This window comes from Syzygium oleosum, unplaced genomic scaffold (genome assembly GCF_021117445.2).
Source record: "Syzygium oleosum isolate NSW1041296 unplaced genomic scaffold, Sole_v2.1 Sole_v2.32, whole genome shotgun sequence".
Classification (NCBI taxonomy): domain Eukaryota; kingdom Viridiplantae; phylum Streptophyta; class Magnoliopsida; order Myrtales; family Myrtaceae; genus Syzygium; species Syzygium oleosum.
Genome location: NW_026607516.1, coordinates 1,316,167 through 1,343,107, shown reverse-complemented (window position 1 = coordinate 1,343,107; position 26,941 = coordinate 1,316,167). Strand labels below are relative to the sequence as shown.

Genomic DNA, 26,941 nt, shown 5'->3' with positions numbered 1-26,941 from the left:
TCTTACCAAGTAATGCTAGTGGGCATTTAGGTTATATCAGCACTGAATATTTGCAAGTTAATTACTATTAATTCAATTTTAGATCTTGCATTCACTCAGTCTCCAAAAATACCATGCTTTAGACATCGGCAAAAGTACACCAGAAGTGCCATAACTTGTGTACGGCGATCACTTTGGTGCCATAACTTTTTTTCGGATCACTTTGGTGCCAAGTCGGAGGAAAAGAGATCACTTTAGTGCCAATTTGGCCGGAAATCCGATGTTGCATTTTTTATTAATTTTTTATGTCGACGTGGCTCGCCGGAGGCTGAGTCAGCGTGTACAATCAGCATTTTTTATTTTAAATAATTTTTTCCAGCGTATATAGTCAGCATTTTTTATTTTAAATATTTTTTTCTTTTTTTTTTCTCTTCTTTCCCTTTTCTTTTCTTTTCTTTTTTTTCTTTTCTCCCCTCGCCGGCCTGTTGCCGGTGGCCGGCCGGCCACCGGCGAAGCCCAGGAAGGGCTGGGCGAGGGCGGCCTTGCCCATGGCCGGTGAGGGGCGGCCTCGCCGGCGATAGGCGAGGCCGCCTCGCCGCCCGCGAGGCCGCCCTCGTCGGCCCGGGCGAGGGCTGCCCTCGCCGGATCTGCGAGGCGACCCTCGCCGGCGTCGAGCGAGGGAAGCACTCGCACAGGGCGGGCGAGGGTCGCCCTCGCCGGATCTCGGCGAGGGCGACCCTCGCCCGGCGTCGGACGAGGGTCGCCCACGCCCGACTCGGGCGAGGGCGACCTCGCCCGCCCGGGCGAGGGCTTCCCTCGCCGGCGTCGGGCGAGGGTCGCCCACCCCCGACTCAGGCGAGGGCGAGGGTCGCCCTCGCCTGTCGCCGGCGAGGCCGCCCCTCGCCGGCCATGGGCAAGACCGCCCTCGCCCAACCCTTCCCGGGCTTTGCCGGTGGTCGGCCGGCGAAGGGAGAAAAGAAAAAAAAAGAAAAGAAAAAGGAAAGAAGAGAAAAAAAAATATTTAAAATAAAAAAATGCTGATTGTACACGTTGGAAAAAATTATTTAAAATAAAAAATGCTGACTTTACACGCTGACTCAGCCTCCGGCGAGCCACATCGGGGTCAAAAATTAATAAAAAATGCCACGTCGGATTTCCGGCCAAATTGGCACTAAAGTGATATCTTTTCCTCCGACTTGGCACCAAAGTGATCTGAAAAAAAGTTATGGCACCAAAGTGATCGCCGTACACAAGTTATGGCACTTCTTGTGTACTTTTTCCTTTAGACATCTATATAAACCCACTTCGAAGGGACTCATGACACATATCTTCCACGGTTGTCTCTAATAATCAAGCCCAAATTTCCTCTATATTATCCCAAAAAACTCTCTGCACAGTCACAGCTTACACAATCAAGCCGACATACTTGGAAATGGAGAAGGATCAAGCCAAGCTTAGTGCGTCGGTCATTCTATTGGTGATTGCATCTAGTAGGTTTCTCTCATCTCTCGTCTATTATTATTATTATTATTATTATTATTATTATTAGTAAATGTAGAACTGCACTGATGAATTTTCCGAACTTTCCTTTTCTAAGGTCTTGCTGTCTCCCAAGCTGCAGAAGAAAGAGTAGCGTGTCATCTAGACATCACGGGCAGAGGTCAAGTGTGTCCTGTCGGGTATCATCCGGTCATTAAAAATGCCGAATGTTTCTGTGTTCCATCAAGGCGCCAGGTCTACGATCACGCCTTTTGTATTCCAGAGCAGTGTGATACCGGGTCTCATCCCGTCTTTAAAGACGGCAAATGTGTATGTGTTCCGATCGCAAGGTGAGGCAACGGAGACCTTTGAGCGAATCGATCTCGTTCTCAATAAGACGTGTTGAACCATCACAAGCTATTGACTTATTTTTAGCACTTGCTTCATTCGTGTGCGCGTAATGGCTATGTCCCCATGAGATTGAGCTCTTTCGTCGTGAAAAATGACGTCAACCCAAGTCAAGACAATCTAATATCTAAACTCGACTAGCCTCCTACAGTGGAGCTTCGCGTCGACTCCATTTCAATTGTCGAGCTTAAACTCGGCTCGATGAAATGTTATATTTGCTCGAGCTCCACCAATGTTATGAGGGCAAACTTGCGCTGCAAGTAGAATTTATAGTTACTTTACTATTAAATTAGTCATATTAATAGTGGTTATTTTATAATGACGGGCATCGTCTCAAAAAGATAATGACTATTTAACAACGGTAGTGTCACAATGGCATTTTTCATCCATGATTTAAACAGAGGCTTCATATGGAGCCACATCAGAGAAGTTGAAATTGATTGAATAAAAAAAAATTGAGGTGCTCCGCTATAAAACGGACAAAAATTCAGGGTTATTGTCCCGACAAGTAATTTTAACAAGGGACCATGGGACAATATTTTTCTGATACGATGGGTCACGTCAGAACAACGCAACCGTGCAAGTAGGAAATACAACAGATCGTGTCTATTACTTCGTTGAGAAATATTAAGTACATCATCAGTAGCCTTGCCAATAAAAGCAAATGCTCAGTAGCATGATCTGAGCTTTGAAAGTGTGACGACCCTATATTAACTCACTTGAAGTTGTTCTCTTTGACCTGTTTCATACCGAGCATCACGATTTATCCTTTGACATATAAGTGGACAATTTTCATGGACATCACCAATCCCAAAGGGCTCTCACCTGAGTGCGCTTAACACTGGAATTCAAATGTGAAATTTGCCATTACGTCAAAAGACGCCTCTCATACCTCAGCTAGTTGCACCAATAGTCACGATGGCGGCTATGTTTGTGGCCATCCGAAGGAGCCAAAATGCTCGATCTGTGCTGGGGGTCTATGTGTATGCTTGTGTAACCATTGATTGATGCGTGTTGATACTATTGAGTATTCGACTTATTTTTTGTGGTCTCGAAAATTTCCAAGGGTCAAAATCGATGGATTTCGGGCATTGCCATTGATTGCACTATAGTATCCGATAACTCGGTGATCAAAAGCGATGATCATACTCCTTATGTAGGTTAGACGAACGATTGACGATTAAGAGAATAAAAAATTGGATATTCGGTCCTAAAAGATAGTGCTGAAATTGAGGATATAAAGGGAAATTTGAAGATATCAAAGATCCATTTTAGGTTGCGTTCGTATTTGAGCATCTTTTCATGCCACTCGACAATTAAGCTATGACAAATACGCGAAGACTCGTGCAACAAGGGTCAGAAAAGCTAATTGTAACATATTTCCATTTAAAAATAGGGAAAATACCATCAAAAATCCCAACCTATGTCACTTGTGAAAAATTTAACCTGAACTTTTTTTTTTTACACAAAAAACCCTAAACTATGCTATTGGTGACACATTTACCCCATAATACTTTGGCCAAGGGCATTTTCGTCTTTTTTCTTTTTATGTTTGTTTTTTCCTTTCTTCTCTCTTCCCTCCACCGTGGCTAGCAAGGGCAGCCCTCACCGGCATTGGGGTGGGGCGAGGGCGACTCTCGCCTGACGCCGGTAAGGGTCGCCCTCGCCCGATGCTGTCGAGGATTGCCCTCATCGGATCCGACAAGGGCGACCCTCGCCGGCGTTAAGCAAGGGCTGCCCTCACCCGCCCAGGCGAGGGCGACACTCGCCCGACGCCGGCGAGGGCAGCCTTCACCCAACCCCAACGCCGGCGAGAGCGGCCCTCGCCGGCTTCCCTCCCCCATGGCCAGCGGAGGGAAGAGACAAGAAAGAAAAAAAAAAAACAGAAAGAGGAAAAAGACAAAAATGCCCTTGAGCCAAAGTATTATGGGGTAAATGTGTCACAAGTAGCATAATTTGGAGTTTTTCATGTCACAAAAATACATTCAGGGTAAATTTGTCACAAATGGCATAGTTTGAGGTTTTTGGTGGCGTTTTCCCTTTAAAATATAACATTACCCATTAATAAAAAAAAAGGGAAAAAGCCACCAAAAACCCCAAACTTTCCCACATGTGACACATTTACCCTGAACCTTTTTTTTGTGACACCAAAAACCCCAAACTTTGCTATTTGTGACACATTTACCCAATGCATTTAGTCCATGGGCATTTTCGTCTTTTTTGCTTTTTCTTTTTTTCCTTTTTTTTCATTTCCGGCGAGGGCCGACCCTCGCCGGCGTCGGCGAGTCGCCCTCGCCGGCGAGCTAGGGCAGCCCTCGCCCAGCTCGGGCGAGGTTGACCACCGCCGGCGTCGGCGAGGGTTGACTCGCTGAGTCCGGGCGAGCGACCCTCGCCCGCGCCGGTGAGGGCCGCCCTCGCTCGCCCGCGAGGGCGACCCTCGCCCGGCCCTGCGAGGGCCGCCCTCGCCGGATCGCGAGGGCCCTCGCCGGCGTCGAGCGAGGCGGCCACTCGCCCGATCTGCGAGAGACCTCGGCGAGGTCGCCCTCGCCGGCGTCGGGCGAGGGCGGCCCTCGCCGGATCCGCGAGGGCGACCCTCGCTCGACGCCGGCGAGGGTCGCCCTCGCCCGGATCGGGCGAGGGCCGCCTCGCTGGCAGCCGGCGAGGGCCCCTCGCCCGAATCCGGCGGCGGCCTCGCCGGCGTCGGGCAAGGGTCACCCTCGCCTGGGTGAGCGAAGGCGACCCTCACCGGATCTGGCTAGGGCCGCCCTCGCCCGACGTCGGCGAGGGCCGCCCTCGCTCGCCCAGGCGAGGGCGACCCTCGCCCGACGCCGGCGAGGGTAGCCCTCGCCAGAGAACTGCTTTAATTTAAAGTACAGACCTTCCACATGCGGTTCGACCTGCCGTTTGTGGGGTATGTAGTATGTAAATGCAAGAAGGAATTAAAGAAATAACTGGTATATAAACAATATTGAAGGATTACAATAATAGTATAGAAAGGTTACAGAATGTAAATATTGAAGTACAAGTGCAGTTGTAAGAAAATTTCTTTGGTAGAAAGTGATGGATCTTATGGAGTTTCGAATGAAACTTTGTGTTTCCTGAGAATAGTTCTAGCAGATGTCTGCAGACTATATTTCTCGAAAGGAAACTAAGATCTAGAGGATAATATGAAAACAGGGATCAGAAACTTACTGGATATGAAAGGTTCTAGAAAGGTTGTGAGATGTATGATCTCTTATTCTCTCGAAGGAGGCTTGGAGAGATCTGGAGAGGATGGAGAGGTTTTGAACTCAGAGAGAAAGGGTCTGAAGAAGTTCTGCCTTCTCAAGTGAGTGAGGTCTGTTTATATAAGCAAATTGGGTTCCTGTAGAAATAGTTCACGGGTAGTACTGTAGCGAATAGTAGTAAGTGCACAGTGTTACAGTGAACAGTGATCGAACATAATTATGAAAGTTCTGAGAAAAGAAAAAGTTGACAGACTTCTTTCGGCTTAGAAATTATGAAAACAGCCAGGAGTCTTTCGGCGCCTTGTCCTTAGGAGAATCTGGAGAGATCTTCCACTGGTTCAGGCTCCTCTTCTTCTTCTTCGTCCTTCACACTTGCCCAGTTGTGAGGAATGGGAGTAAATCCTGGGATCCCATAGCAGTCATCTTCATTTGAATTGCCACTATGATTGGAATGAGAAGAACTGGTTTCTTCAATTTCTGAAAGGGCTTGTTTTAGCATCCCGGCTAGCTGCTGATGAGACTTAGCAGATGCTAATTTAGAAAGTACAAACCCTTTGTCATGTAGAAAGGGGCTGATATCTTCAGAAGTGTTTGGAGCATTGCTCCTTAAAAACAGCCATTCTGAGACGGCTTTCTTGGAGACCCTATCAAAAAACTTGAAACCATCCTACCATTTGACTTTGAATCGTCTTATGAGAATGGGGATGCCAGTTTCAGGGGCTTTCCTATAATCAAAATACCATCCAAGGACCCATGATACTCCGAAATAATAGAAAAAGAGCATCAATTTGGGGAAATTTTTCTCAAATGGAAGTAGGGTGAATTTTTCTAGAAAAAGCTCATAACTGGGATGGATTTTTAGGTGGATCAATTCGTCAGTAGGTCCCAAATATTCCCACCAGCGAATAAACCAATAAGGAATGGTTTTGATATCAAAGTCTTCAAAAAAGAATAGCCAAGTATGGGAATTATTGGCATTCTTTCTCCAGAAAGTGTTCCACCAAGCTTGTTGATAGTCAAAATATGAAAAGGATGACCTGTATGGAAGGGCTTCATTTGTTTTGGTGGTGAGGTTTTGCAAGGCTAGTGGATCAGGTTTCCACTGGGAAGGGTGAATGACCCTATGAATCCTGGCCATGGAGTAGTTCACATGACCTCCTTGTGAAAAATGTCTGAAAGTAACAGATTTTGTTTCTTCCAGAATTTTCTCATAAAACTCATTTGTTTTGTAAATGTCATGAGGAGTATATAAAAATTTCTTAGAAAACATGTTTTTAGCAAATACATATGGATCTGCGTTATAAAAACCATTTTCAACATTGCAGATATTTTGAAATATTGTTTTATGAAAAAATTTTGATTTTGGAGGAGCTGTCTGAGTAGACTGAATGACCACCTCACTAGAAATTGTTTTTCCCTTTGCCTTTTGAGTGGTTATGGGAGAAGGATCAGGACTTACCATCGCCATGGATGGTTGTGGCTGACTATTGAAGGCTTGTTGGAGAAGCTGTAATGCTTCTTCCTGAGATAACTGTGTTATATCAAATTGGGAGAGCTTATCCGAAGGATTTCCTGTAAGGGGAACAGGTTCCTTTTTGACTTGGCTAGAAATGGTAGTAATATTCAATGGTTGCTGAGCAGCCTTGAGCCAGGTTTTGAGATTAGTCATTCCTGGGGTTTTCTTTTCGGAAGACGGTTCTGCAACTTGTTTTCCTTTGTCTCTCCTTGTGGGTTTGTTTGGTGGTTTGGGAGGCATTTTCCCTGTAAAAATTCTCTTGTGAGAAAGTCTGGGAGAGAATTTGAAGAACCGTTTATGAATTCTATATCAAAATCAAAAACAGATAAAATGGCTTGCCATCTGGCAAAAATCTGTTTGGATAATATTTTGAACATCCTTTTGCAAAACATCTTTTGCAGATTTGCAATCAATGCGTAAAAGGAATTTTTGATTTAAAAGATCTCCTTGAAATTTAGAAATAGAAAGTACAATAGCAAGAATTTCTTTCTTAATGGTAGAGTAATTCTTTTGGCAATCATTCCAGTGTTTGGAGACAAACTGAACAATTTGTTCTTTATTGTCCTTGGATTGCTTAAGGATTCCTCCATATCCAATATCAGAAGCATCAATTTCAACAATTTTAAAAGCAAAAGGATCAGCAAGATGTAAACAAGGAATTTACTTGACAGTCCGCTTGATCTGTTTTACAATATTAGTATGAACATGAGTCCATGGTGGAGGATCTTTTTTGAGCCTCTGATGGAGTGGTTTGCAAATTATATTGATGCGGGGAAAGAATTCAATAATGTAATTCAGACTTCCTAGAAATCTTTGCAATTGGTTTTTGTCTCTGATTTTATCAGGAAATTTTTCAGAAAATATTATTGATCTCTCAATGGGAATGATGGTTCCCTGATGGATGTAATGTCCTAGAAAACGAATCTTTGTTTTGAAAAGAGATATTTTAGTAGGTGAAACTACTAAACCATTTTTCTTCACAATGTTGATAAAATGATTGATGTGTTTAAAATGCTTTTCTATGGACGTAGAAAATATTAAAACATCATCAATATAAACAATAATATAATCAGAACAATGATTAAAAATATCATTCATTATTCTTTGAAATTCAGATGGGGCATTTTTCAATCCAAAAGGCATGACATTCCATTCATATTGGCCAAAAGGAACAGTAAAGGCTGTCTTATACCTGTCCTTTTCACTAATTTGAATTTGCCAGAAGCCTGATTTCATATCAAATTTGGAAAAGATCTTTGCATTGCAAAGCCTATTTAACAAATCTTTTTTATTAGGAATTGGATATCTTATCCATTTTAAAGCTGTATTCAAGGGCTTATAATTTATTACCAATCTTGGGACTCCTCTTTCTAGTTCAGCATTTTTGTTGACATAGAAAGCAGAGCAACTCCAAGGGGATTGGCTTTTCCTAATAAGCTTCTTCTCAAGAAGTTCCTGTATTTCTTTTTGACAGAAATTTAAAACTTCGTGATTCATTTGAGAAGGTCTTGCTTTAGTAGGAATATCCTTTTCTGAAAACTTTGGTTCATAAAGAAGATCAACTATGTGACACTTACGAGACCAGAAAGCATTAGGAATATTAGAACATATGGAATTTTTTATTTGACTTTCAAGATGGGAAATCCTTTTCTGAAGACTGGTTTCAGAAAGATTTTTGTCAATCCTTTTGTATTCAAGATCCTCTTTAAGAAACTGAAGATGAGTTTCTTTATCTTGGATTATGCAATTGATCTCAGAAATGAAATGTTCTTGAAGAGTATTCAAATTTCTGGTTTGGGGTTTTGAAATGAAATCAAAGCAAATCCTTTTGCCCAAGGTTTCAGTTTCAATTTCCTTTTCAGAAACTTTAAAAGGCTGAAGTAAATTGATAAAAGGTGATCCCAAAATAACATTTTGTTTGATATTCTTAACAAGTAGAAAGGGAGTTTTGAAAGAAATTTGGTCTTTCACAATCTCGGCCTCAGGAATTTTGTAATTAATCATTAGTTTATCCCCGGATGCTGATTTGAGAGACTGGGAAGTTTTCTCAAAATATTTGGTTAGTATGAGACCTTCCTTTATACAATTAAGGTCTGCACCAGTATCAAAAAGGGCCGTTGTTTCCAAAACAATTTCATTTTGGATTCTGATAGAAATATTAATAATCCATTTTCTGGTGGTAATTTCAGAAAGCATTAAAAGGAAGTTTGTATCGGAAGAAGAAGGAGGTTGAGGGACATTTTCTTCAAAATCTTCTTCTTTTTGTTTTCCTCTTAAATTTTTCATTTTAATATCCAAAATGTCTTTTTGCACAATTATCAGAGTGGCCTTGAGATCCTGGATTTCTTGTTTTTGTTTATTGATCTCTTGAGTTAGGTCACTTATAGAAATGGGTTTAAAATTTGCTTTTTTGGTTTTGCCAAGAATGGTTGAAATATTGTAAGGAATATCAGTTTGAAAAGTGGGCTTAGAAACTGATTTGGGATTTTGAAATTTATTCAAATATTTAATCTTTGTTTCAGGGTCAGATATTTCATCAAAAGTTTGTAGAAGAATTTCTTCTTCTTTTGTCAAAACATTTATTTCAAAACTGGTGGCTTTTTCATCTTCACTTACTGAACTTGACGATGAAGAGGTTTCTAAATCACAAATTTGCAAATCTTTTTCAAAACTAGATTCATCAGAAGAACTACTATCAGTTTCAATCATTAATTGATTGAGTTGATTAATAGTATCTCATCTAAATCTAACTCATTAACCTTTTTGCTGAGTTTGCAAAATCGAGAGGTGTGGCCTTTCTTGCCACAGTTATAACAAGTGATATTTTTAAAATCCTTTTTGGGTTTTTTGGTTTTATCAAAATCATCATTTTCTTTTTTCTTAGAAAACTTTTTATCAAACTTCTTCTTATAAGGTTTATAAGGCTTCTTATAAAACTTCTTTTTATCTTTTTGTTTAGAAGGGCATTTTCCTGAACATTTGGCTTTTTCAAAGGATTCAAAAGATGGATCATATTGGGCACAAAAATCTCCTAGTCCTTTTTTAGAAAGTTTTTGTTCTTTCTTGATTTGTTTCTGGAGACGAATGTTAGTGCACAATTGTGTTCCTATTTTATAAATATAAGAAGTTAGTTCACCATAAGAAAGGAGGTCATATGGAATTTGATTTCCATATTCTTCTCTTATCTTACCACGAACTTGTTCTCCTATGAGTTTTGATAAACCAGCAAGAAATTTTTCTTTCCAAAAAGACTGATTGCAGTCTGTTCTTTGGAAAACTCTTTGCAAAAATATTTCTTTATATTCTCGGAATTCTCCTAAAGATCTACATTTCATATTGGATAAAAGATCTTGATTTTTATCGAGAATATGAGAAGAATCTCCTAGAAAATGTTGGGATATAGAGAATATCAAAGTATTAACAGCATCTTGGATAGGTTGATCATCTTCATCAAGAATATTTTGACCAAAAGGGTCGAGTTTAAAGGCATTTAAAATTTGAGACCTTTGCTCATCATTCAGGTAGTTATCCCACCATCCTTTGAGCTGGCCTGTAAATCCGGCTATTAAAAGATATGCAACAGAATGATCGGAAGTATCAGGGATGGTCTTATAAGTATTAGCAAGCATGACCATCTGAGTCAGAATATTTATAAGGTTTTGTTCAGAAACACCATCTATATTCCATTCATAGATAGCATCAGAAGAATATTTGTTCTAGACTCTAGAAAAGGTTTCTTCTGTGAGGATATCAGGGGGAGTCGCACGAGAGTAATATAATTTCTGAGGATCCTTCCAAGGGATACGATTTATTTCTGGAAGTGATTCGGTATCGGATTTATCTAAAAGATTGATCTGATTGGAGGATTCAGTGCGATCCGGAGTATCCTTGACACTCAAACTTTGTATTAAAGGGGTATCCAAAATTATAGGATTTTTAGGAATTAAAACTGTTTTTCCTTTGAGGAGCCTTCTCCTATCCTCTAAGGCTTTGGCAAAATCAAGACTAGGATTTTTTGGAATTTCAAAATTCCTAAAGAGAGGCGGTTTTAAATCCTTTTTCGGAATAGTTATGGAAGAAGATGAGAAACTATTCTGAGTAAGATTTTCAATTCGATCAAGCTGCTTTCCTATGGTATGCAGATGTTGATTAGAAAAGTTATTTTGTTCAACAATCTTTTTGATTCCTATACCATCTATTTCTGAGGCAGCTTTGAAAGGGGAAGCTATAATTTCAGTCTCTCGATGATCAAATTTAATTTTTCTCAGAGGAGGATGATTAGATTCAATGACATGGCCATCGTCTAATTTCCATTTATAAAATTGATCTAAAACAAAATTTTGTTTTTCTTTTAGAAATACTTTTTCAAACCAATCAAAGAAGAATACTTCGACTTCATGTTGATACATGTAATCATAACATTCTTTTTTGATTTCAAGTGCTTGTTTTTGAAAATTTGCAAAGAACCATTCTCTGATATGTTTATTTCCAAAGGAATTGAATTCTTTATTCAAAATGATTCAGTCAGGTTCAAAGGCTATTTCCAAAACATTGATTTCAGGGTCTTCCATTTCGGAAGGAGTTGGGTCAGGGAAATCGGGAGTATGTTGATAAACTGGCCTGGAAATTCCTGACCTGTTATCTAAGCCACTGATATTTGGAAGAGGAGGAGCACTAGCAGATGCTTCCTCAGTATTATTCAAAGGGATATTCAAAGGAATATTAGGAATAGTATCTACTGACCTTCGAGAAGAAGTAGAATGCCAAGAAGGAATTGATCTAATGTTGCAAGACCTTCTAGGAATATCTATAGATCTTCTGGAAAATTGAATAGTTACTCTTCCTTCAGGATGTTGAATGATATTGGTAGGATCAGAATTTTGAATGATTGGCTGGGGAATTCGATTCTCTAATTCCCATTGATCAAGAAGGGTTATCTGATTCCAAGGAATGGTCCTGGGAATGGTAACATTTGCTTTAGAAATATCAGTTTGTAAAAGAAGGGTTTCTCTATTGGAATTCAATTTAAAAGCTTTGCTACCAAAAGCAGAATTCATTACTTTGTAATAAACTCTGTAGATGAGAGCTATGGGAATAGAACCTTCAGCTATGGAATAATTATGGGTTTTTATTTGAAGAGTGAGAGATTTTAAAATATTTTTGTCTTTGAGAGAGATTGTAAGACCAGGATGACTATCAAAATAAATTGGACCGCTGCAAAGACTGGTCTCAACAGCACCAAGAATAGATTCTTCATATTTTAAAAGTCTAGCATCTCTTAAAATAAGGAGTAAAGAAGTATCTAATCCTTCTTTGGTAAGGGGCTTTGCACCGACCTGTACCAATCCTATGTGCATGTAATTCCATTTCTGGGAATGCTTTTTTATAGAATCCTTATTCAAAAGTTGTATTGAAGCAAAGGAGTTAGAAAGTGGAATATCTCTTTCTTCAGTAACAATGACATAATCATTGTTTCCAAAGAGTCTAAATTTAGAATGTTCATAAATTTTATCCAACTTGACTTTTGGAATAAACCAATTTTCAATAGATTTATTGAAATCTTCTATATTAATTTCTTCTCTATTTATTGGTCCTTGATCTGAGGACATTTGTAATAAAGAACTAGAAGAAAGGGTCGCCCTCGCCGGATCCGGCTAGGGCTGCCCTCGCCCGGCGTCGGCGAGGGCCGCCCTCGCTCGGCCAGGCGAGGGCGACCCTCGCCCGACGCCGGCGAGGGTAGCCCTCGCCAGATCGGGCGAGGGCCGCCCTCGCCTGAGTCGGACGCGGGCCGCCCTCGCCTGCCCAGGCGAGGGCGGCCCTCGCCCGACACCGGCAAGGGCCCCCCTCGCCGGAAAGGAAAAAAAAAAGAAAATGCAAAAAAGACGAAAATGCCCATGGACTAAATGCATTGGGGTAAATGTGTCACAAATAGCAAAGTTTGGGGTTTTTGGTATCACAAAAAAAAGTTCGGGGTAAATGTGTCACAAGTGGGAAAGTTTAGGGTTTTTGGTGGCTTTTTCCCTAAAAAAAAATTGTATCCCCATGAGAGATCCATAAATAAGAGGTAAATGCACTTGACATGGCTTATGGGATGCTGATTAAGGTAAAAAGCTTCTGCAAAAATGGTAATGCATACAACGCATCCGAGACCTCTGGATTCTGTTTGGAACTTTAGAAATTGGAAGCACGAAGCTTCCCGGGAAAAGCCAAGCACAAGCCAGTAACGACATGTCCGTTGCTCGGAAACTCACACCAAACACTACATTCTCATCCCTATCTCTCGACAAATTCATCAAATCCCGGAAAAACCTCTCCAAGCCCACACCGAAACTCTGGCCTGACGTTGTCAAGCGACGAATTCTAATCCCAAACGATGAAGAATTTGACGTATTGACGTTAGCCCATCCGATTCTGCGCAGACTGGAGTCGTGCAACGTCAGAGAATCCAACCAAGTCCATGCTCAGCTAGTTGTTGTTGAGCGTCAGAGGCGCGGCAACAATATTGATTTGATGAAAGGAATTTTTGAAGGTGAAACAATCGCAATTCGCGTCTTTCTATTGCATGTCTCAATTACAAGAGAAATAGACTATATATAAACCATAGTTTGATTCGAAATAGGAAACCTCTTTCTAGGAAACCTATTCTAATTAGGAAATCTAATTGACTTAGAAAACTTTCCTAAAATATAACTAGAAACAATATCTCACAATATCTATCAAAATATGGAAATACGAACAGACTCAAAAAGGAAACAAGTACTAATAAATTTGGTTTAATTTCTAACACTCCCCCCTAAACCAAATTCTCTTCCATCAATCATTCCAAGCAGGCTCTTGAACTTTCGAAAAGCATCGATCTTGAGAGGTTTAGTAAAAATATCTGCTACTTGATCTCCGGTCTTCACATGCAATACTTCAACTTCATTCTCTTTAACCTGTTCTCGGATGAAGAGATATCGAACATCGATATGTTTACTTCGTTCATGAAAAACTGGATTTTTCGCCAAAGCAATAGCAGAAACATTATCAACAAAAATCTCCATTGCTTTCTTCTGCTCCATAAGAATATCTTTGAGTAGTCTTCTCAACCATATTGCATGACAAACGCATGAAGATGCAGCTATATATTCAGCTTCACACGTCGACGGAGTAACACTTGATTGCTTCTTTGATGACCACGTGAAAGCAGTGTCGCACAAGAAAAATACAAATCTCGTGGTGCTTTTTCGATTGTCGATATCTCCATCGTAATCACTATCCGAATAAGCTCTAAGTTTGAAAGATTCAAAGCAATAATAGTGTAAACCATGAGAAATAGTACCTTTGATGTACCGAAGTATTCTCTTTGCAGCTTTAAGATGAGATGATTTCGGCTTCTCCATGTATCGACTAACAATTCCAACACTATACATAATATCCGGTCTCGTGCATGTCAAGTATCTCAAACTTCCAATCAAGCTTCTATAATATGTCGAATCAACATTGGCACCATCATCAAACTTCGAAAGCTTGGTTCCACACTCCATTGGTGTATTGACCGGCATACAGTTCTTCATGTTGAATTTTTCAAGGATATTTTCTGCATATCCTTTTTGGGAAATAAAAATCCCATCGGCACTTTGCTTCACTTCGATACCAAGGAAATAATTCATGAGACCATTATCGGTCATCTCAAATTCTTTCACCATCGATGCCTTAAAAGCATCAATCATCGCCGAATTATTTCCTGTAAAAACAAGATCATCAACATATAAACAGGCGAGTAGAATATCACCTTTTTCTTGCTTCAAATAGAGTGCATGCTCGTATGGATATTGAGAGAATCCATTCGCCTTGAAATATGCATCAAATCTGGAATTCCATGCTCTCAGTGCCTGTTTAAGCCCATATAGAGCTTTCTTCAACCTTAGCACTTTGTCTTCATAACCTTTCACAACAAACCCCTCGGGTTGTTCAATATAAATTTCTTCTTCAAGGATGCCATTCAAGAATGCTGATTTGACATCCATTTGATAAATTCGCCAATTATTTTGAACAGCAATGGAAATAATCAATCTAATCGTTTTCATGCGGATGACAGGAGCAAAAACTTCATCATAGTCGATTCCGGCTTTTTGCTTGTACCCCTTCACGACTAATCTAGCTTTGTACCTTGTTACTTCACCTTTCTCATTCTTCTTGGCCTTGTACACCCATTTAACACCAATTGATTTCTTGTCCTTCGGAAGATTAGCAAGCTCCCATGTTTGATTTTTCTTGATGGCTTCAATTTCTTCGTTCATGGCTTTCCTCCACTTTTCTTCTTTGGCCGCATCATCATAAGCAAGTGGTTCATAATCTGCAAGAAGACATATAAGATGAAGCTTTTCGATAGCTTCGTAAATTTCAGACAATCTTCTTGATCTTGGCACTAGCGGTTCATCGACACTATTTGAAGAGGATGGTGTTGATGAACTTGAATAAGATGTTGGAGAATAAGGTGAAGGTTGATCTTTCAACTCCGTTTGATCATAATCATCACGAACATTCGCTTCTTCTTTTAAATTTTCTTCCCACATTTCATCTTCATCGAACTTGACATCTCTACTTACATACACTTTCAAAGTGTTAGGGTCAAATAATCGATAGGCTTTGGATGATGAGTCATACCCGATAAAGATGAGCTTTTTGCTCTTGTCTTCAAGTTTCGATCTTTTTTGATCCGGGACATGAGCATATGTAATGCTCCCAAAAATTCTCAAGTGCGAAACACTTGGTGTTCTCCCGGTCCATGCCTCTTGTGGAGTTACGCCTTCAAGTCCATATGTTGGACATCTATTTTGAAGATAGACGGCACACGAAATAGCTTCTGCCCAAAGTTCCTTGGACAAATTTTTGCTCTTCAACATGCTTCGAACCATATCAAGAATGGTTCTATTTTTCCGTTCAGCCACACCGTTTTGTTGAGGAGAATACGGGGCCGTCAAGAAACGTCGAATACCATGATTTTCATAGAATTTGTTGAATATGGCTGAGGTGAATTCTCCACCACAATCAGTCCTCAAAGCCTTGATAAAATAGCCGCTTTCCTTTTCAGCCAGGTTCTTGAATTGTTTGAAAATATCAAACACTTCTGTCTTTTCTTTCAAAAAATACACCCAAGTTTTCCGAGTAAAATCATCAATAAAAGTAACAAAATATCGATGATTACCATATGAGTGAGGATTGATCGGGCCACACAAATCATAATGAATCAACTCAAGCGGCTTTTTCGCTCGATAAGTCGCCTCCTTCGGAAAGCTAGTTCTGGAATGCTTGCCGATAACGCACCCTTCACATAATTGATCGGGATGATCAATATGTGGTAAGCCATAAACCATCTTCTTGCAAGAAAGCAAATTGAGTCCGCCAAAATTAAGATGGTCAAACCTCAAATGCCACAACCATGAAGGATCATCTATGCACGTCTTTAGACATCGAGACATCTCACTCTTTATATTAAGAATAAACATCATGTTCTTCGACATCTTCACATTTGCAATCAATTTATTATTCCGATCTCTCAACATAAGATTAAGATCTCTCATATGAACAGTATAACCTTTCTCCAGAAGTTGTCCCAAACTCAAGATATTGCTTGACATTTTTGGAACATAATAAACATTAGTAATAAACTGACGTGCACCATTCTTTAAGCGAATCAAAATTGTACCTTTCCCTTCAACAAGAATTTTAGAGTTATCACCGAATGAGACATTCCCTTTAATTGTCTCATCTAACTCGGCAAACATCTCCTTTCTCCCACACATGTGATTACTTGCGCCGGTATCCAAATACCACGTATCGCTTTGACCTTCTTCATCTTCTTTGAATGCCAATAAGAGAACTTGATCATCATTATTTACCAAGTTCGCCTTTTCGTCTGGTCTGCTACTTTCTTTATTCCAGCAGTTAGAAGCATAATGGCCAAGTTTATTGCAATGATAACATCGGATTTTAGATTTATCATACCATTGGCTTGTCGAGTTCTTTCCTCTTCCACGAACACCTCTTTGGTAACGGTATCCTCCATCACTTCAAGCAGGATCTCCTCTGCTTCGTCCGCGACCTCTTCCTCGAAAGTGACCTCGGCCACGACCTCGATCACGATCTTGATTTGTCCCGCGATTTTGTACGGGATCTCTTCTTTGCTCCTTTTCATCTCGTATGGTCAACTGCGTTTGGAGAACTTCCTCCACCAGTTCAATCTTTTTCTTTCTAAACCTTTCTTCATGGGCTTGTAATGAACCCATAAGTTCATCGACCGTCATGGCATCCAAGTCTTTGGATTCTTCTATTGCAACCGCAATATAATCATACTTCTTGTCTAAGGACCGAAGTATTTTCTCAACAACACGAACATCGGAAACTTCTTCTCCGTTTCTTTTCATCTGATTAACAATTGCCAAAATTCTCGTGAAATAATCAGCAATCGATTCAGATTCTTTCATACGAATTACCTCGAATTCGCCTCTCAAGGTTTGAAGGCGAATCTTCTGAACTTTCTGAACTCCTTGATGTGTGTTTTGAAGAATCTCCCATGCCTCTTTAGCGGTAGTGGCGTTAGAAACTTTTTCGAACATGGAATCATCTAACGCTTGATAGATGATCGACAGGGCATATTGATCTTTCGTTCGAGCATTCTCCAAGGCATTCCTATGATTCTGGTTCAACGTAGCTTCATCCTCTGGCTCATCATAGCCAGTGTTAACAAATTCCCACACACCGTAGGCGCCGAGTAGAGCTTTCATTCTAACAGCCCAGTTACCATAATTTTCTTTGGTAAGACGAGGGTATTGAAGAGGAAGCTGATTGTTCGTTGAGGCCATGATCACGAACCGTAAGCTCTGATATCAATTTGTTGAGCGTCAGAGGCGCGGCAACAATATTGATTTGATGAAAGGAATTTTTGAAGGTGAAACAATCGCAATTCGCGTCTTTCTATTGCATGTCTCAATTACAAGAGAAATAGACTATATATAGACCATAGTTTGATTCGAAATAGGAAACCTCTTTCTAGGAAACCTATTCTAATTAGGAAATCTAATTGACTTAGGAAACTTTCCTAAAATATAAATAGAAACAATATCTCACAATATCTATCAAAATATGGAAATACGAACAGACTCAAAAAGGAAATAAGTACTAACAAATTTGATTTAATTTCTAACAGTTGTCAGTCATCTCTCTAAGCACTCTCTTGCCACAAACCGAGCAGTGAAGAAGCTCTGTTCTTTACGTGAGGTTGCTCATGCAGCTACGTTCTTCAAGTGTACCCAAGAGCCTGATGTTTTTCTGTGCAATACTATTATGAGAACTTATGTCCACATGTATGATGCGTGCAGTGCTATGAGATTTTATTATGACGAAATGGGGGGGAATGATGTTGCACCAAATCACTATAAGTTTCCCATTGTTGTGAAAGGTTTTGTGGTGATTGGATCATCGTCCGATGGAGAGAAGGTTCATGGCAGGGTGTTAAAACTTGGGTTCGAGTCGGATTTATTCGTGAGGAATGCGTTGATTCCCATGTATTCGGTTTTTTGAAAAGCCAGGAGTGCGCGCTCGGTGTTTGATGCAGGGCCTGTGTTGGATTTGGTTAGCTGGAATTCCATGATTGATGGTCATGTGAAGAATGGGGAAGTGGATGTTGCTCGCGAGCTTTTCGATGAAATGACTGAAAGGACGTCTTCAGTTGGAACTCGATGATTGCAGGTGGTGTTGCGCGAGGGGACATGAGCAAGGCACGACGGTTGTTTAGTAGAACGCTGTTTAGGGACATCGTGTCGTGGAATTGTATGATTGATGGGTGTACAAGGATTGGAAACGTGTCAAAGGCTCACAGCTTTTTGATTCAACACCTTTTCAGAATGTGGTTTCGTGGAATACCTTGTTGGCTCTCTACGTACGTGTTAAAGCTTATACAGAGTTTTGAGTTTGTTTGATAGAATGCTACAAGAGGAAGAGATTGAACCCAATAGGGCTACTATTGTGAGTGCTTTAATTTCGTGTGCCAATACAGGGGACCTCAATAAAGGCCACTTAATATATGCTTACATGAAGGATAATGAAATTGAAGCTGACGTGCTGCTTTCAACTGCGCTATTGACAATGTATGCAAAATGTGGCACTATGAATTTAGCCAAGAAAGTGTTTGATCAGATGCCTGATAGAAGTGTTGTCTCGGGGAATGCTATGATCGTGGGGTATGGATTACATGGGCATGGCGAGAAAGCCCTGGAAATGTTCTTGAGAGATGGAGAAGAGAGGTCCAATGCCAAATGATGCTACCTTTGTCAGGATATTATCTGCCTACACACATTCCGGAATGGTTTTGGAAGGTCGGTGGTGTTTCAACCTGATGTCTCGGGTTTACAATATCCAACCTAAGGTGGAGCACTATGGTTGCATGGTCGATCTTCTTGCTCGGGCTGGGCTGGTGAAGGATTCAGGAGAGTTGTTTAAAGAAGTGCCTACAGAGGCAGGATCTTCACAGCTCTGCTTTTTGCCTGTAGGACCCATTCTCACATCGAACTAAGAGAGATGGTGGCCAAGCATTTGATCGAGTTGGAACCAACAAATGTTGGGCCCTATGTGCTATTGTCAAAACATGTATGCTGCTGAAGGTAGTTGGGATGCCGTCAAGAATGTCAAGATGATGATGAAGGCAAAGGGTTTGCAAAAGGTAGGCGGGTCCAGCCTCATTCAACCTGGAGGCGTTGAATCTGCAAAGTCCACAAACGATGGCTTGCCCCATCAGAGAAGTATGATTTACTCGATTTTGAGTGAGATTGGTCCGCAGATAAAAGCGGCCTGTAGAAACTCTAGAGCAATAGAGGATCAAGAGTAGAGAGAGACTAAACCATATTGCTGGATTTTGTTTAACATCCGTGTTTTGTATATTTTGCAGGATTGAAGGTGAAGACATTCTGCAAAGAATATATATGTATGCCTGTTCGGCACTTCTCCAAGTTAAAGGAAAATCGCAGTATGCAAATTCATGAGTGCGCCCATCTTCAAGTTATTGAGAATTGTTGCTGGAACACTACTTTGGATGGAAGATACTGCGGGAACTCTTTACAGGTTGAGTTAATTCTACAAGCATCAATCGATGAAATTAAAATTTCAGAGCAGTAGTTGGACGGCAATATACATCAAGCAATCATCTCTTAAGTTGAAAGGTAATAAGCTCATTGATTAATTTGCCTTGAAGATGTTTTAGCTGTCGATATATTTATGTTGAACATTTAGCTGGTCTCCTCTCCTCCAGGCTCTAAATTGATTGCTTAGTTGGACAAAAAAGCAAAGAATATAGGGTTTAAACGGACAAAAAGAGTTCAGGGGCCCGACTGAACTTTTGTAAAAATTCAGAGACAATTTATGCATATATCTCTTTTCTGTTTTGGAAAATTTTTGTAATGGAACGAAATGAAGACTTTTTGTTCGACCTTTTTCTTTGGTTGTAACATCAATATGGTGGAAGATGAAATGTAAAGAGGATTCAAATAAATCTAATTTAAATTGGAAATATTTAATACACTTTTAGTTATTTAAATTATAGTTTGAACAACACAGTTGTGATTGGTTATGAGATAATTGACCAACCATCAATTGTGAATCGTGGTTATATATCTAAATTGATAATCTATACACTTTTATTGCCAATGCTTCATTAAAATTTGTAATTATGCTTTAGAATGCTTCATAACAAATACGCATTTGATTAGATACATTTTCTCAAAAGAGCAATCAGAAAGACAATTATCTCAAACGACCACCTACATTGATTAACCGTGTTCCAAAAGACCCAGTGCCTCATCGCCGATGACAAGCACTTCCCGGTGACCACATGTCATTCATGTGCCCCATTTTTTGCCGTTGGATAGTGACATTTGGTCCCAATTTCTCACCAATGAAACCCTAAAATTTCTAATTTCTTGGCTGAACAAATCATAAATCGAATTTGAGAGGGAAGAATGTGAGATTGCAACTTTAATTGAAGCGATAGAGCAACTTGACCTTTAAATCGAACTTTAGTGCATGTTAAAACCTCAAATCTCCAAAAGTGCACACATTCACTTACCCGTACTTTTTGCATGCAAGAAATCGCCTTCATGGGTTCGCCCCTTAATCCATGACATCTTCAATCGAGCCCTCCTCATTCCACATCCGCGATTCAAGTTCTCCATCCCCGACTGACTCGGGCTCTAAAATACGAAAACCCCCGCTCCATCTTCTTTTCCAATTTCTTTCTCAAATTTCCCCTCTCAAAACGACTTAAATTTGGGAAATTTATCCTACGGACCAAAATGCCCCTGCGCGACGGTAACAAATGAGCACACGGCTGTCACGTGATCGCCGGGTGGTGGTTTTAATCGCTGGCAATGAGGCGGGAAGGGGTCGTTCGGAACACGGTATTCAATTTGGGGTCATTTGAGATAAGCGCCACTTTGAAGTTTCTTATGAGAAGATGGGTCCGATCAGGGGTGTTTTAGGTGTTTTGAATATTTCCCCTTTTTCTTTTCTTTTCTTTTTTTTTTGGCCACCGGTATTGGAGAACCTACGATCCAAGTCGGTCTCAAAAAACTTCACAAAACGAACGACCGCCACCCCGCCAGAGTCCCCTGCCTCTCCGACCAATGTCAAGCCCCGGGAGGTCCAAGCACTTCGTCGCGTTGACCCACCCGCTCATGCGCAAGCTAGACTCGTGCTGTAGCATCGTAGAATTCAACCAAGTCCACGCTCAGCTCGTCGTCTCCGATCTCTCCGACCACTATCTCGCCACCAGCCAAGCCGTGAAGAGGCTCTGCGCTCTGCGCGCGGTCGCTCGCGCGGTCCTGTTCTTCAAATCTACCCGTGAGCCCGATGCTTTCATGTGCAACACCATCATGAGGACTTACGTGGGCGGGAAGGATGCGAGTAGCGCCATGAGGTTTTATCGGGATGAGATGGTGGGTCATGATGTCGTGCCCAATCATTACACGTTCCCGGTTGTTTTGAAGGGGTGTGTGGGAATTGGGTCGTTGACGGAAGGAGAAAAGGTGCACGGCAGGGTGTTCAAACTTGGGTTTGAGCTAGATTTGTTCGTGACGAACGCCCTGATTTACTTGTACTCGGCTTTTCAGAAGACCCGGAATGCCCGCTTAGTGTTTGATGCTGGGTCTGTTCTGGATTCCGTCAGCTGGAATACGATGATCGATGGTTATGTGAAAAATGGGGAAGTTGATTCTGCACGTGAGCTGTTCGATGAAATGACTGAGAGGGACGCTGTCACTTGGACCTCGATGATAGGGGGTTACATTGGGAGAGGGGAGATGGAAGAGGCGAGATGTTTGTTTGATAAAATGCCATCTAGAGACACCCCATCGTGGAACTGTATGATTGACGGGTATGCAAGGATTGGCTGTTTTTGGGTGGCTCTTGAGTTGTTTAATTCAATGCCTTCCCGGAATGTGACCACTTGGAATACCTTGTTGGATCATCTTGTCCGTCATGAGCACTATAGGGAGTGTTTGAGTTTGTATGATACTATGCTACAAGAGAGAGAGATTAAACCCAATAAGTTCACTCTTTTGCCTGTTTTGACTGCATGTGGCAATCTGGGTGACCTCGATAGAGGCCAAATAGTCCATTCCTACATCGCGAGAAATGACATTAAGGCTGATGTGGCACTTTCGACCGCTCTATTGACAATGTATGCAAAATGCGGGGCTGTGGATGTGGCTAGGAATCTGTTTGATCAGATGCTTGATAGGAATGTTGTATCATGGAATGCTATGATTCTGGGGTATGGAATGCATGGGCATGGCGAGAAAGCCCTAGATATGTTCTTGGAGATGGAGAAGAGAGGTCAAGTACCTAATGGGTCCAGCTACGTCAGCATCTTATCTGCCTGCAAACGCGGTGGGATGGTTTTGGAGGGTTGGTGGTGTTTTGACCTAATGTCTCGAGTTTACAAGATTGATCCCAAAGTACAGCACTATGGTTGTATCCTCGAGCTTCTTGCTATGGTCGGGTTGATGAAGGAAGATATAGAAGAGTTGGCAAAAGAAGTCCCAAAGGGGGCTGGATCTACCTATTCTACCACTGAACTAGGAGAGCTTGTGGCCGAGCGATTGATCGAGTTGGACCCGACTGATGTCGGGCCCTATGTGCTCTTGGCAAACATGCACGCAGCAGAAGGTAATTGGGACTCTGTCGAGAACGTCAGAAAGATGATGAAGGAAACAGGTTTGCAAAAGGAAGTCGGGTCTAGCCTCTTTCAACTTGGAGGCATCGAGTCCAAAGATGCCAAAAAAGATAGTTTGCCCCATCGAAGAGTTATGATTTATTCAATGTTGAGTGAGCTAGGTTCTCATTTGAAAGTGTACTGTAGAGGCGATAGAGTTGTAGGGGAACTAACATTGTGTTTGGTGGAGTTGATTAGAAAGGAAAAGGAAGATTTTAAATAATGAAAAAGTAGAAAATGGATGCTGAGGGTTGAATTACAACATTGCTTGGATACTAGCGAGGCAAAAGCATGAAAAGGAACACATTATGACCTAAATATCATTTTAGGTTTCTAGAATTAGAGGAGCGGATGAGCGGCGATGGCGAGCCCCGATGAAGACAACGGGGGCGATGGTCGAGGCGATGTTGACGCAAGGTGATGCAAGGTGACACCGGGTGCGTGCAGCAACGGGCGTGTGTGGCGATGGAGGTGGGGCTCTCAGCCTCAGGCTGAAGAAAGAAGAAAATCCGAGGGGAGAAGGATGGAAAAGAGGGTTGGGGATGGATTCTATTTGGGGAATCATAGGCCGCGGCTGCGTTGTGCGCAGATCTAATTCTTACCCTTTTTAAACTCCTTAATCTTTCTCCCAATGCCTTTTACAAACAGACTACGACAACAGGTGAAAGTGCGACTTTTGAAAATGAGAAAGATGAGCCACTTTCATTTGTGAATTAATTTGTGGCTTTCAAATGTGCGTGGCCGTTCAAACTAGTGATTCTGAACAGCAAAGGATAGGCTCCACGGTTAAGGAACGAGCTTGGGCATGTAACTCCATATTGCAAGTTCGATGCCCTCTGCCCGCGGGCATAACTGTCCATGAAAAAGAAAGGGTTTTAACATTAAAAACACGTGGATTGATCTTCAACGTTAGACCCAAGTATTGATTCCTAGGATAATCAAGACCCAGCCTCAGGTGAATGTGCGGAATTTTGATAGGTTATGACATCATGTAAATATCATAGTCACGTCTCTTAACAAAGTAACGAGAAATTCTATATAAACCCTTTTTGTCATTTCATATCGAGGCACATCCACGAGAATTTCTCTTGTTTTTCGAAATTCTCACTCTTCTCGTTCTTCTCAAGATCTCTCAAACATTTTGGTTGATTGCATATGGTTCTATTAAGTAAAGTTGATGGATCATTCTACAGAATCCGACATTTATTGCTTCATCCATAGTACATGAATTTTTCATCCAAATCTGGAAGACTACATATTAAGCATTTCTCTAGCTAAGCCATTGTTCATCTCCAAGGAGAATAATTATTCTATAACTCATTAAAAGAACAAGAATGCTCATGAGCGACGATTTCTATTGAACATCCTACAAAACAATCAGCTGTACTTCCACGGCTTCTTACTATTAGCTGATCTGCACTCCGGTATCGTATGTTTCTCCAGCTTTCCAGTCTTGATGTATGTTGTTGACAGGAACCAACCATGTCTCGTCTCCATCATCGCTGCTGAGCAACATCCTCAGGGACAATGGACCACTAGGGGGCGAGGTGGTTGTCCAAACTGCACCATAGTTCCGGTCCAGGAGCTTGCAAACAAAGTTCTGAGTCTGGCCAAATTTTGATAATATAAAGTCAGAAATACCATCGTCAAAGTACCATTGCTATTGAGTGTGGTTCATTGTAGAGCAATCGTCAGCAAATTTTTGTTTTTTGATGCACACGATTCCAATTTTTTCTGTAAGAAGCCGGTGTGGATGACTGTTTGACATGAGAGAAATCTTGCCAAAAGCACGGAAAATGCGAGATTAGATGGACAAGATTGACTTTAAACAAGTTCATATATCTTATAAACCTATGGTTTAGGTTAACTAGTGTCGCATGCTCCTTCATGCAACAACAGGAACAAAATCACACAAATTGACGAATGGACAGGACATATCAGCACGAATTGTTAGGTTCATAAGGATATAAATTTGATTTTCAAGACAAAGGGGATGGGTTTATCTTCTCCCATAGAATGACAATAAATGCAAATTTTAGCTTCTAAATGTCTGAAAGTTCATGAGGATCTGAAACGTGGTTGCAAGGTGGTTCATGGTTCCTCATGGAATTGACTGGTTTGATAGGTGTTACATGGAAGAGGGGTCAGTGCATATTATGAAGTACTTGTTGTTTGATGTTCGAGAGCAATCTTTGATAGAAAATGAGTGTTACCTCGCATAGCTGCACTGCGGTGATGTCCTTATTGCCCTGTTGATACCATATCACAAAAGCCAAATAATGGGGATTATTGCTGCTCTCGTCGATCTTGATGGTTATATTCTTGTTTGGGTAGCTGCAGGAAACACTGTGGAAGATTTGAGATTCTTGGATTAGGTAAAACCTTCATCTGCATGCCGTTTAACTTCTCGGCACATCATCTTGGAATTATTAGGTGTTACTTGTACTGTGGACAGGCATCTCTAAGTTTTGTTAAGAATACACTCTTTGGCAAGAGCTTAACCATCATACCAGAGGTATGTGTATAAGAAAAGATTTCCAGTTGCCTCTTTTCTCTTATCTCTGGTTTTAAGCATAAGCTATCACAGATCCACATGCTACAGTTAAAAACTTTCCAATAGTGTACATATCAAGCACTATCTATGGTCTCACCGTCTATATTCGATGTCAACAACACCAAGTGCAGATAAGTAGCTGGCTGCATCGGCGGTTTGAGCCATTTGGCTGTAGGCACGTTGGCTTAGAATGAAATCTGTGCGATCCCCTGAACCTTGATCAGTTATAACAACGGTTACACCTTTATCCGAGCAGTACTTACTGCTGGTGCACCTCACCTGAAGTTGTTATCCATGTATTAACAACTTTTACATCCTCATAATCACTAATTATAGTATGATATTCAAAAAATTCGGTTAAACAGGATTCTCACCTGGTAGCAAGCGCCACAACCAACACCGCTGCGATAGAGATCAGATGCTGCCGACACATCCCCGCCATTAATCATAGCTCCAAATGAACCAAACCCACATGCCCCAACTGCGGTTGAAAATATCCATTTGTCAAGCATTCAATTTATCATAGTATCTGCTACAAAAATCTACAATTTTACTCATTCTAATATTCCTTACTTTCTGTTCCTTGTTGACTCGAATTCGGGTAGTAGGAGGCACGAGAAGAGACAAAGCAGTTGTTGCAGGTTGCACCGTTGGCCGGAGTTTGCATGAGAAAGAGGGTGGCTGAGAGAGAGAGAAGCAACTTGAGCTTAAGAGCCATTATGTGAAAGCAGAACCAAGCAACTCTCAAGCCCAAGAAAAAGAATGCGGTGGTGCAAGAGAAGCAGTGAGCTTTCGAAATATTTATAGAGAACATTCAATTGGTCTGGTAAAAAATTTCCAGCTTTGACATTCTGCAAGTAGTATTGACTTAAATGAAGTAGACCGAAACACAATCCTTTACAGCTAATAGTTAGACTTGCAATTTCGTCTTTATGGAAATAGCGTCCAAATGTGCTTTTCTGACTTGAAGAATATTTCCTTAGTGTTCCATTCTTCCTTCTCTTCTTGTGTTCAAGTTTCCTTGCGTAACGATATAAAGTCATTGGGTCAAGCTGTTCCCATTGTGAAAGTTCAAATTAGTATGCATGTTCTTGAACCAATACAGGAGCGGCTATTTCACTCTTAAGTTTGGAATCAAGTTATGCTTAAACAGTAGAAGGAAAAAGAATTTGACTTCCAAAATGTCATCTAATGTATTCATGCTAGGGACAGTTGACTGCTAAGTGATTCTTACCTAACTAGCGGCATGCGTGAGAGAGAGAGAGTTTGACCTGCAAAATGTCATCTGATGTATTCATGCTAGGTATAGTTGACCGCGAAGAGATGTCGATCCTTACTAGGGGTGAGCATGGTCCGACCGGGAACCGCCCTTTGGTTTCATGAATCCACCCGAGAACCAGACCGTCGGTCCAGCCCGGTTCCCAGGTGGGTCCATGGAACCGGTCCCACTAGCCAAGGACGGAGACGGAAAGACGAAGACAGAGATGGAGATGGAGAGTTGGAGATGGTGAGGTGAGCATCGACCGAGAAAA

General features: G+C 41.1%; 4 protein-coding genes across 5 annotated transcripts; 3 read left to right on the top strand and 1 right to left on the bottom strand.

Annotated features, from left to right (window-relative positions):
* Nucleotides 1-17,804: 17,804 nt before the first annotated feature.
* Nucleotides 17,805-20,074, top strand: LOC115685383 (uncharacterized). Its single transcript, XM_056304595.1, has 2 exons — nt 17,805-19,391; nt 19,538-20,074. Exons 1-2 carry the CDS (start codon nt 19,208-19,210, stop codon nt 19,762-19,764), a joined length of 411 nt encoding a protein of 136 aa, XP_056160570.1. The 5' UTR covers nt 17,805-19,207; the 3' UTR covers nt 19,765-20,074.
* On the top strand, nt 17,998-18,912 carry LOC130135380 (pentatricopeptide repeat-containing protein At1g31920-like). The gene is made up of 2 exons (XM_056304374.1): nt 17,998-18,158; nt 18,576-18,912. The coding sequence occupies exons 1-2, from the start codon at nt 17,998-18,000 to the stop codon at nt 18,910-18,912; spliced, it is 498 nt and encodes a 165-aa protein (XP_056160349.1).
* A 1,192-nt stretch (nt 20,075-21,266) lies between the features above and the next one.
* On the top strand, nt 21,267-23,078 carry LOC115685345 (pentatricopeptide repeat-containing protein At4g18840-like). The gene has a single exon (XM_056304373.1). It carries the CDS (start codon nt 21,267-21,269, stop codon nt 23,076-23,078), a length of 1,812 nt encoding a protein of 603 aa, XP_056160348.1.
* A 962-nt stretch (nt 23,079-24,040) lies between these two features.
* On the bottom strand, nt 24,041-26,350 carry LOC115685424 (expansin-like B1). Of its 2 annotated transcripts, none has more exons than XM_056304641.1 (5): nt 25,983-26,350; nt 25,784-25,890; nt 25,507-25,688; nt 25,069-25,189; nt 24,041-24,461 (listed from the first exon to the last, which is right to left on the bottom strand). In XM_056304641.1, exons 1-5 carry the CDS (start codon nt 26,221-26,223, stop codon nt 24,261-24,263), a joined length of 852 nt encoding a protein of 283 aa, XP_056160616.1. In that variant the 5' UTR covers nt 26,224-26,350; the 3' UTR covers nt 24,041-24,260. The 2 variants fall into 2 exon arrangements, with proteins under 2 accessions (XP_056160616.1, XP_030466364.2); XM_030610504.2 differs by having other exon boundaries at nt 25,069-25,201; nt 25,983-26,346.
* Nucleotides 26,351-26,941: the final 591 nt, after the last annotated feature.

What these genes read in the sequence shown, in the direction of transcription:
- LOC130135380 (XM_056304374.1), top strand. Translation starts at nt 17,998, where the DNA reads ATGGGGGGGAATGATGTTGCACCAAATCACTATAAGTTTCCCATTGTT. An exon ending in AGGAATGCGTTGATTCCCAT is followed by an intron (nt 18,159 to 18,575) that starts GTATTCGGTTTT and finishes TTTGTTTGATAG; the next exon opens with AATGCTACAAGAGGAAGAGA.
- LOC115685383 (XM_056304595.1), top strand. Translation starts at nt 19,208, where the DNA reads ATGTTGGGCCCTATGTGCTATTGTCAAAACATGTATGCTGCTGAAGGT. An exon ending in TGGCTTGCCCCATCAGAGAA is followed by an intron (nt 19,392 to 19,537) that starts GTATGATTTACT and finishes TATATTTTGCAG; the next exon opens with GATTGAAGGTGAAGACATTC.
- LOC115685345 (XM_056304373.1), top strand. Translation starts at nt 21,267, where the DNA reads ATGTCAAGCCCCGGGAGGTCCAAGCACTTCGTCGCGTTGACCCACCCG.
- LOC115685424 (XM_030610504.2), bottom strand. Translation starts at nt 26,223, where the DNA reads ATGTTCTCTATAAATATTTCGAAAGCTCACTGCTTCTCTTGCACCACC. An exon ending in GTTGTGGCGCTTGCTACCAG is followed by an intron (nt 25,689 to 25,783) that starts GTGAGAATCCTG and finishes TAACAACTTCAG; the next exon opens with GTGAGGTGCACCAGCAGTAA. An exon ending in GTTGACATCGAATATAGACG is followed by an intron (nt 25,202 to 25,506) that starts GTGAGACCATAG and finishes AATCTTCCACAG; the next exon opens with TGTTTCCTGCAGCTACCCAA.